Source organism: Pezoporus occidentalis, unplaced genomic scaffold, assembly GCF_034315485.1.
Source record: "Pezoporus occidentalis ecotype Australia unplaced genomic scaffold, CSIRO_AGI_Poc_V1 ctg1110, whole genome shotgun sequence".
Taxonomy (NCBI): domain Eukaryota; kingdom Metazoa; phylum Chordata; class Aves; order Psittaciformes; family Psittacidae; genus Pezoporus; species Pezoporus occidentalis.
This window is the reverse complement of record NW_026912899.1, coordinates 1-10,000: the sequence shown is the minus strand read 5'-3', so window position 1 is coordinate 10,000 and position 10,000 is coordinate 1. Positions and strand designations below refer to the sequence as shown.

General features: G+C 67.2%; 1 protein-coding gene across 1 annotated transcript in view; it reads left to right on the top strand.

Annotated features, from left to right (window-relative positions):
* LOC134171210 (integrin alpha-L-like) overlaps nucleotides 1–9,461 on the top strand; it is a gene marked incomplete at its 3' end in the record, with an annotated part of 22,584 nt that extends 13,123 nt beyond the window's left edge. The window contains exons 11-28 of the mRNA XM_062633209.1: nucleotides 432–583; nucleotides 665–796; nucleotides 2,114–2,317; nucleotides 2,399–2,518; nucleotides 3,598–3,641; nucleotides 5,293–5,408; nucleotides 5,922–6,070; nucleotides 6,990–7,103; nucleotides 7,199–7,411; nucleotides 7,513–7,611; nucleotides 7,690–7,769; nucleotides 7,856–7,942; nucleotides 8,022–8,097; nucleotides 8,177–8,293; nucleotides 8,395–8,475; nucleotides 8,933–9,046; nucleotides 9,184–9,270; nucleotides 9,351–9,461. Coding sequence (XP_062489193.1) covers nucleotides 432–583; nucleotides 665–796; nucleotides 2,114–2,317; nucleotides 2,399–2,518; nucleotides 3,598–3,641; nucleotides 5,293–5,408; nucleotides 5,922–6,070; nucleotides 6,990–7,103; nucleotides 7,199–7,411; nucleotides 7,513–7,611; nucleotides 7,690–7,769; nucleotides 7,856–7,942; nucleotides 8,022–8,097; nucleotides 8,177–8,293; nucleotides 8,395–8,475; nucleotides 8,933–9,046; nucleotides 9,184–9,270; nucleotides 9,351–9,461 — 2,096 coding nt within the window. The remainder of the gene's footprint in view (nucleotides 1–431; nucleotides 584–664; nucleotides 797–2,113; nucleotides 2,318–2,398; nucleotides 2,519–3,597; nucleotides 3,642–5,292; nucleotides 5,409–5,921; nucleotides 6,071–6,989; nucleotides 7,104–7,198; nucleotides 7,412–7,512; nucleotides 7,612–7,689; nucleotides 7,770–7,855; nucleotides 7,943–8,021; nucleotides 8,098–8,176; nucleotides 8,294–8,394; nucleotides 8,476–8,932; nucleotides 9,047–9,183; nucleotides 9,271–9,350) is intronic.
* Nucleotides 9,462–10,000: the final 539 nt, after the last annotated feature.

The following is a 10,000-nucleotide window of genomic DNA, read 5'->3' as shown; positions in this document are numbered from 1 at the left end:
TGGATTGATGATGGATGATGGATGGATGGATGGATGGATGGATGATGGATGGATGATGGATGATGGATGGATGATGGATGGATGATGGATGATGGATGGATGATGGATGGATGGATGATGGATGATGGATGGATGGATGATGATGGATGGATGGATGGATGGATGGATGGATGATGGATGGATGGATGGATGGATGGATGATGGATGGATGGATGGATGGATGGATGGATGGATGATGGATGGATGATGGATGGATGGATGATGGATGGATGATGGATGGATGGATGGATGATGGATTGATGATGGATTGATGATGGATGATGGATTGATGATGGACGCTCGCCGATGGCTGATGAGCGATGGGTGCCTGGCCTGATGGATGTTCCCGCAGTGCCCCCACGCTGACACCCAGCTTGTCCCGGTGCCCCCAGGCTATGCGGTGGCCGGGCTGCAGGTCCCCGGGCGGGCGCTGGTGGCTGCGGGTGCCCCCCGGCACCGCCACGTGGGCGCCGTCGTCCTCTTCGAGGTGCCCCCCGCTGGCGCTGGGGGCTGGCGGGCGCTGCAGACCCTCCCTGGGGAGCAGGTAAAGGGGGGGGGGAGGGGGGTCCGGGCCTCCCCGCCCCCCCCCCTCCTCCCCATGGTGCTGATGTTGGGGTCTCCTCAGGTGGGCTCCTACTTCGGGGCCACCCTGTGCGGGCTGGAGCAGGGCGGGGGGGCGGTGGCGCTGCTGGTGGGAGCCCCCAACCACTTCGATGGGCGCCGTGGGGGACGGGTGCAGCTCTACCGGTGGCAGGAGGTGAGGGGGCAGCACCATGGGGGCAGCACCATGGGGACAGCACTGTGGGGGCATCACCATGGGGACATCACCATGGGGGCAGCACCATGGGGGCAGCACCATGGGGGCACCATCATGGGGACATCACCTTGGGGACACCACCATGGGGGCACCACCATGGGGACATCACCATGGGGGCAGCACCATGGGGGCAGCACCATGGGGGCACCATCATGGGGGCACCATCATGGGGACACCACCTTGGGGACACCACCATGGGGGCTCCATCATGGGGGCAGCACCATGGGGGCAGCACCATGGGGGCACCATCATGGGGGCAGCACCATGGGGGCAGCACCATGGGGGGCAGCACCATGGGGACACCATCATGGGGGCACCATCATGGGGACACCCCCATGGGGACACCATCATGGGGACATCACCATGGGGGGCACCACCATGGGGACACCACCATTGGGAGCACCATCATGGGGGCACCACCATGGGGGCACCACCATGGGTACACCATCATGGGGACACCACCTTGGGGACACCCCCATGGGGACACCACCATGGGGGCAGCACCATGGGGGCTCCATCATAGGGGCACCACCATGGGGACATCACCCATGGGGACACCACCGTGGGGGCACCACCGTGGGGGCACCATCATAGGGGCACCACCTTGGGGACATCACCTTGGGGACACCCCCATGGGGACACCATCATGGGGACATCACCATGGGGACACCACCATGGGGACACCACCATAGGGGCACCACCATGGGGACACCACCATGGGGGCACCACCATGGGGACACCACCATGGGGACATCACCATGGGGACATCACCATGGGGGTACCACCATGGGGGCACCATCATGGGGACATCACCATGGGGGACACCACCATCGGGACACCATCATGGGGACATCACCATGGGGGCACCATCATAGGGGCACCACCATGGGGACACCACCATGGGGGCAGCACCATGGGGACATCACCTTGGGGACACCCCCTTGGGGACACCGCCATGGGGGCACCACCATGGGGGCACCATCATGGGGGCACCAAGCCATGGGATGGGAATGGGGTGACCCTAAGCTGAGGAGCATGGGCTGGAGGTGACCAGGGGTGACCAAGGCGACCCCAAACCAAGGCCCTGGGCCCTGCACCCTGAGTCCCATGGGGCTGGGGTTGCCTTGGTGACCCCAACGCAGACCCATGGGGCCACCGGGAGGACCCCATGGCAACGTGACCCCAACCCGGGTGATCTCAATGACCGAGGGGTCCTCATCCCTCTGGGACCCCCCCTTTCTGTCCTCCTTCCCCCAGGAGGCCCTGAAGGCGGCTGAGGAGCTTTGGGGAGCCCCCGGTCACCCCTTGGGTCGCTTTGGGGCCTCTCTGAGCGCCTTGGGTGACCTGGATGGGGACGAGCTCCCCGAGGTGGCCGTGGGGGCCCCCATGGAGGATGAGGAGCGAGGGGTGGTTTACATCTTCTCCGGGCGGCCGGGGGGGCTGCAGCCCCTCTACAGCCAGGTGGGGCCGTGGGGCCATGGGGTTGGGGGGGTCTGGGGGGGGGCGTTGGGTGATGTCATTTGTGGTGTCCCCCCCCCACAGCGCCTGGAGGGGCAGGAGGTGGCCCCGGGGCTGAGGTTCTTCGGGCAGGCGCTGGCCGGAGCCATGGACCTGAACGGGGACGGGCTGGGGGACGTGGTGGTGGGAGCAGGAGGAGCAGTGGTGGTGGGAGCTGGAGGAGCAGTGGTGGTGCTCAGGTGGGGCTGGGGATGTGGGGCTGGGGGGGGGATGTGGGGCTGGGGAGGTGGGGATGGAGGTGGGGCTGGGGATGTGGGGCTGGGGGGGGGGATGTGGGGCTGGGGGACGTGGTGGTGGGAGCAGGAGGAGCAGTGGTGGTGCTCAGGTGGGGCTGGGGATGTGGGGCTGGGGGGGGGATGTGGGGCTGGGGAGGTGGGGATGGAGGTGGGGCTGGGGATGTGGGGCTGGGGGGGGGATGTGGGGCTGGGGGACGTGGTGGTGGGAGCAGGAGGAGCAGTGGTGGTGCTCAGGTGGGGCTGGGGATGTGGGGCTGGGGGGGGGGATGTGGGGCTGGGGGGGATGTGGTGGTGGGAGCAGGAGGAGCAGTGGTGGTGCTCAGGTGGGGCTGGGGGGGGGATGTGGGGCTGGGGATGTGGGGCTGGGGGGGGATGGGGGTGGGAGCAGGAGGAGCAGTGGTGGTGCTCAGGTGGGGCTGGGGATGTGGGGCTGGGGGGGGGATGTGGGGCTGGGGGGGGGAGCTGGGGGAGCAGTGGTGGTGCTCAGGTGGGGGGGGGGATGTGGGGCTGGGGTGAGGGATGTGGGGCTGGGGGGGATGGTGGGGCTGGAGGAGCAGTGGTGGTGCTGGGGGGCTGGGGGGGGATGTGGGGCTGGGGGGGGATCGTGGTGGGAGCAGGAGGAGCAGTGGTGGTGCTCAGGTGGGGCTGGGGGGGGGGATGTGGGGCTGGGGGGGGGATGTGGGGCTGGGGGGGGGATGGGGGTGGGAGCTGGAGGAGCAGTGGTGGTGCTCAGGTGGGGCTGGGGATGTGGGGCTGGGGGGGGGATGTGGGGCTGGGGGACGTGGTGGTGGGAGCTGGAGGAGCAGTGGTGGTGCTCAGGTGGGGCTGGGGATGGGGGGCTGGGGGGGGGATGTGGTGGTGGGAGCAGGAGGAGCAGTGGTGGTGCTCAGGTGGGGATGGGGATGTGGGGCTGGGGGGGGGAATGTGGGGCGGGAGGGCGCTGGAAGGGGGGGGGGGGATGTGGGGCGGGGGGGGGATGTGGGGCTGGGGGACGTGGTGGTGGGAGCAGGAGGAGCAGTGGTGGTGCTCAGGTGGGGATGGGGATGTGGGGCTGGGGGGGGGGATGTGGTGGTGGGAGCAGGAGGAGCAGTGGTGGTGCTCAGGTGGGGCTGGGGATGTGGGGCTGGGGGGGGGGATGTGGGGCGGGGGGGGATGTGGGGCTGGGGGGGGATGTGGGGTGGGGCGGAGGTGGTGGTGGGAGGAGGAGCAGTGGTGGTGCTCAGGTGGGGCTGGGGATGTGGGGCTGGGGGGGGATGTGGGGCTGGGGGGGGGATGTGGGGCTGGGGGGGGGACGTGGTGGTGGGAGCTGGAGGAGCAGTGGTGGTGCTCAGGTGGGGCTGGGGGGGGATGTGGGGCTGGGGGGGGGATGTGGGGCTGGGGGCGTGGTGGTGGGAGGAGGAGCAGTGGTGGTGCTCAGGTGGGGCTGGGGATGTGGGGCTGGAGGGGGGATGTGGGGCTGGGGGGGGGGATGGGGGTGGGAGCAGGAGGAGCAGTGGTGGTGCTCAGGTGGGGCTGGGGATGGGGCTGGGGAGGTGGGGCTGGGGGGAGGGGGGATGTGGGGATGGGGAAAGGGGATGGGGAGATGGAGGTGGGGAGGGGTGGGGAGATGGGAGATATGGGGATGGAGGTGGGGATGGAGGTGGGGAGGGAGGTGGGGAGATGGGGATGTGGGGATGGAGGTGGGGAGGTGGGGATGGGGATGTGGGGAGGGAGGTGGGGATGGGGAAAGGGGATGGGGCCATGGGATGGGGCCAGGGATGGGGAGATGGGGATGTGGGGAGGGAGGTGGGGATGGAGGTGGGGAGATGGGGATGTGGGGATGGAGGTGGGGAGGTGGAGATGGAGGTGGGGAGATGGGGAGGTGGGGATGGAGGGGGGAAGGTGGTGAGGGAGGTGGGGAAGTGGGGATGGGGACAGGGGTGGGGAGATGGGGGAGGGGAGGTGGGGATGGGGAGATGGGGATGGGGGGAGGGGGAGAGGGAGATGGGGATGGGGCCGTGGGGATGGGGCCATGGATGGGGAGATGGGGATGTGGGGCCAGGGGTGGGGATGTGGGGATGGGGATGGAGATGGGGATGGAGGTGGGGAGATGGGGAGGGAGGTGGGGATGGGGACAGGGGTGGGGAGATGGAGGTGGGGATGGGGACAGGGGTGGGGAGATGGAGGTGGGGATGGGGATCTGGGGATGGAGGTGAGGATGGGGAGATGGGGAGATGGGGATGTGGGGTGGGGTTGGGATGGGGCCATGGGATGGGGAGATGGGGATGTGGGGAGGGAGGTTGGGATGGAGGTGGGGATGTGGGGATGGGGACGGGTGGGGAGATGGAGGTGGGGAAGTGGGGAGGGATGTGGGGAGATGGGGATGTGGGGAGATGGGGATGCAGGGATAGAGGTGGGGACACGGGGGTGGGGGTGAGTGGGGTGGAGTTGGGGACGTGTGGTGGGGCCATAGAGCTGGGGACGTGGGGTGCGCCGTGGGGATGGGGACAGGGAAAGGGTCTGGGGGCGTGGGATGGGTCAAAGGGGGGGAGATGGCGCCATGGGGCCGGGGTCGACGCCGTGGGGCTGGTGATGGAGGTGTGGGGGTGGGGATGGGGCCAAGGATGGGGGAGGGGTTCAGGGCCGTGGGGTGGGGATGTGGGGACACAGGACGATGATGTCACCCCACGGCCCCTCCCCCAGGTCCCGCCCCGTGCTCTCCATTGCCCCCGTGGTGACCTTTGACCCGCAGCAGATCCCGCCCCATTGGCTCCAGTGCTCCGGGGGTGGGGGCAGCGTCAGCATCCGGCTCTGCCTGGGTGGGGCCCCGCCCCCTGACCTCACCGTGACCCCACCCTGACCTCACCGTGACCCCATCCCTGACCTCACCTTGACCCCATCCCTGACCTCACATTGACCCCATCCCTGACCTCACCTTGACCCCGCCCTGACCTCACCTTGACCCCCCTGACCTCACCTTGACCCCATCCCTGACCTCATCTTGACCCTGACCTCACCTTGTCCCCACCCTGACCTCACCTTGACCCCATCCCTGACCTCATCTTGACCCTGACCTCACCTTGACCCCACCCTGACCTCACCTTGACCCCGCCGCGACCTCCCCTTGACCCCATTCCTGACCTCACCTTGACCCTGCCCCAACCTCACCTTGACCCCGACCCTGACCTCACCTTGACCCCACCCTGACCTCACCTTGACCCTGTCTCTGACCTCACCTTGTCCCCGCCCCCTGACCTCTCCTTGAACCCACCCTGGTCCCATCCCCTGACCTCACCTTGACCTTGACCCCGCCTTGACCCCTTGCCCTCCAGGTGACCTGGTGACCCCGGTGAACTTCCTGCTGGAGGCGGAGCCGCAGCGGGCGCGGGGGCGGGGCCAGTTCCGGGAGGGGCGGGGCTGGTCCGGGAGGCTCCACCCCTCCGAGGAGGGGGCCTGCGAGGAGGAGGAGCTGAGCCTGCAGGTGCGGACCCACACGTGGGGGGCAGGACCCACACGTTGGGGGAGGGGACCCACACTTGGTGTGGGACCCACACTTGGGAGGAGGGACCCACACTTGAGGGGAGGGACCCACACTTGGGGGGAGGGACCCACACTTGAGGGGTGGGACCCACACTTGGGGGGAGGGACCCACACTTGGTGTGGGACCCACACTTGGGGGGAGGGACCCACACTTGAGGGGAGGGACCCACACTTGAGGGGAGGGACCCACACTTGAGGGGTGGGACCCACACTTGGGGGGAGGGACCCACACTTGAGGGGTGGGACCCACACTTGGGAGGAGGGACCCACACTTGAGGGGAGGGACCCACACTTGGGAGGAGGGACCCACACTTGGGGGGAGGGACCCACACTTGAGGGGTGGGACCCACACTTGGGGGGAGGGACCCACACTTGGGGGGAGGGACCCACACTTGAGGGGTGGGACCCACACTTGGGGGGAGGGACCCACACTTGGGGGGAGGGACCCACACTTGAGGGGTGGGACCCACACTTGGGGGGAGGGACCCACACTTGAGGGGTGGGACCCACACTTGAGGGGAGGGACCCACACGTTGGGGGAGGGGACCCACACTTGGGGGGAGGGACCCACACTTGGGGGGAGGGACCCACATCAGGGGGGAGGGAAGGCCATTCAGACGTGGGGGTTGGGGTGACCCACACTTGGGGGGTGAGTTGGGGGGTGTAAACACTCACTTATGGGGTGTAGTTGTGGACTGCCCCCCACTTATGGGGCAAAGCTGGGAAGGGGGGTGCTGACCCTATTGCAGAGCACAGCCCCATAGGGACACCCCCACTTATGGGCAACCCCATAGGGAAGCTCAGCCCTATTGGGGTCTCCACTTATGGGGCGCTCCACATTTGTGACCCAACTCTTCCAGCCCTGCATCGAGGACTTCGTGACCCCCATCCGCCTCTTGCTCACCATCTCCCTGCCCCATAGCGACCCCCCGGGCCCCATATTGCGGCCCCACACCTCCACCACCTGGATTGAGGTAGCGGGGTTTTGCCATGGGGCTCAAATGTGGGTCAAGGGAGGGGGTGCGGAGCCTAAAGTCCACCCTCCCCGCCCCACTTTTCCACCCCATAGATCCCCTTTGAGAAGAGCTGTGGGGCAGATGAGGTGTGTGAGGCCGACTTGGGGGTCCGGGCGCTGCCGGGGGGGGCAGCGCTGCTGGGGGTCCCCGAAGCCGAACTCGGGGTGCGTTTGGTTGTGGGGAACACGGGCGAAGACGCCTATGGGGCAGCCCTACAAGTGCAGCTCCCCATGGGGCTCTCCTTCCGCCGGGTGCAGGCCACGCGGGTGAGTGTGGGGCACCCCCCATTGGATGCTATGGGGGGACACACGGGGGGGGGGGTCTGTCTTGTGGGCCCCATAGATCCCTACCCCACATCTCCCCATAGGCCGGCGCCCTCCTGTCCAGCACCTGCTGGGACACCGTGGGGCAACCGTGGGGCCTGAGCTGCAACATCAGCCGGCCCCTGCTAGGCGCGGGCTGGGAGGTGAGCTATGGGGCAGGGTGTGGGGCGAGGTGTGGGGCAGTGCCCCATAAGTCACCTTCCCCCCCCCCCCCACACCAGGTGACGGTGGAGCTGATGTTCCACATCCACCCCAACGCCTCATGGGGGGAATCCGTGGGGCTGAGCGCCGCTGTCAGCAGGTGGGATCTATGGGGCAGAGACAAGGGGGTGGCTATGGGGCTCTATGGAGGGGTGACCCCCCCTGTGCGTCCCCCCTGCCCCATAGTGACAATGAGCCCCACGGCACCATGGGGGACAACGCAGTCTCTTGGGATGTCCCCGTCTCCTTCGCCCTCAACCTTGTGGTCACCTGGTGAGCCCCACACATCCCTGCCCCATAGAAAACCCCCTCAGCCCCACTGCTGCCCCACTGAAGTCTCTGCCCCACACAGGGACGAGGCCTCCACCCCCTACCTCAACTTCACCTCTCACTACCCCCAAAACAAGACGCTGCAGCACCGCTATAGGGTGAGCCCCACAACCAGCCCCTTCTGCCCCCATCCCCATCCCACACCGTAGCACTGACCCACAGCTCTGCCCCACACAGCTGGAGAACCTGGTGCCTCTGCCCCATGGCAGCCCCCAGCCACTGCTGACGCTGTTTGTCCTCCTGCCCCTCGAGCTGCCCCATGGCGTGATGGTGTCTGACCCACAAGTGCAAGTGGTGAGCGGAGCCCCTGCCCCATAGCACCCCCCCCCCCCCCAAATAAAAGGGGTTGGTTGGGGGGAAAGGTTCTTGCCCCACACTTTTCCCCTGCCCCATAGGAGCCAGGTGGCGCCTGTGTTGCCGTGGGGCAGGAGAAGGAAGACGCCGTGGGGCAGGAGCTGCGGCGAAGCATCACCGAGGTGGGGGGGCAGGGGGACTCATAGTGGGTTGCTATGGGGCAGGAGGACCTGTACTGTGCTGTTATGGGGCCGGGGAGGACTCCCATCCTGGTGAACTGTGGGGTGACCCACACATTGGGGGGGCTATGGACTGAGAAGAACCCTAATATATAGGGGCTATGGGGCAGGAGGACCCACACATTGGGATGCCATGGGGCCCAAGAATCCTTATGGGGGGCTATGGGGTGGTACGATCCATACTGGGTTGCTATGGGGTGCAGTAACCCACACATTATGGGGGGCTATGGGGCACAGGGAGTCATAGTGGGGTGCGTGGCCCCATACTGGGGTGCTTCGGCATGAAGTGACCCACATATAGGGATGCTATGGGTCACATGGAGCCATATTTGGGGTGTTATGGGGCACGTGTGGCGCTATGGGGCAGGGCCTCACCCTCCCACCCCCCCCCCCTTCCCAGACCTGCTCCACCCCCCACCTCCTCCTCCTCCACTGCCCCACGGTGCCTCTGCCCCACACGGGCCCGATCCTGCTCTCCCTCCACGCCAGCCTCAGCGCCCCCAAAGCCATCCAGGTACCACTTATGGGGCTGGGACATGGGGGGCTGGGTTGGGGTGGGGGGAGGGATGGGGGGGAGGGGGGGGGGATGTGTGGGGCTGGGGGGGGGGTCCCCCCCCCAGCCCCACACATCCCCCCCCTCCCCCACCCCAGAGCCCCTCCCGGCCCCACTTTTGCTCCGCCCTCTGGGTCTCCCCTCCCCCACACTTCGAGGTCTCCCCCGGCTTCCTCCGGGCTCAGGTAAGGACAGCGGAGGGGGGAGGGGCAAAGGGGAAGCCCCTCCCCCCCCCCCCCTCTCACCCCACCCCCTCCCCCCATAGGGGGTCACGGAGGTGGAGCTGCTCCGGGAGCTGGACCCGAGGCCCCTCTATGTGGGGGGAGGGGTGGGGGGGCTCCTGCTCCTCCTCCTCCTCGCCTTCGGCCTCGCCAAGGTAACGCTGAGGGGAAGGGGGGGGGGGAGGGGCCCATTCCCGTGCCCATCCCCCCCATACCAGTATTAACCCCTCCCCCCACATCAACCCCTCCCCCACATCAACCCCACCCCTCAGATTGACCCCTCCCACATTTTAGCCCCTCCCCCCACCCCCCCATATCAGCCCCTCCCCCCATCAACCCCTCCCCTCATATTGACCCCTCCCCCATTTTAACCCCTCCCCCAACATCAACCCCCCCTTCCCCATACCAGCCCCTCCCCCCATCAACCCCTCCCCTCATATTGACCCCTCCCACATTTTAACCCCTCCCCCCACATCAACCCCTCCCCCACATCAGCCCCTCCCCCACGTCAACCCCTCTCCCCATATTGACCCCTCCCACATTTTAACCCCTCCCCCCACATCACCCCCCCATTTCAGCCCCTCCCCCACATCAGCCCCTCCCCTCATATCGACCCCTCCCACATTTTAACCCCTCCCCCCACATCAACCCCTCCCCCACATCAGCCCCTCCCCCACGTCAACCCCTCTCCCCA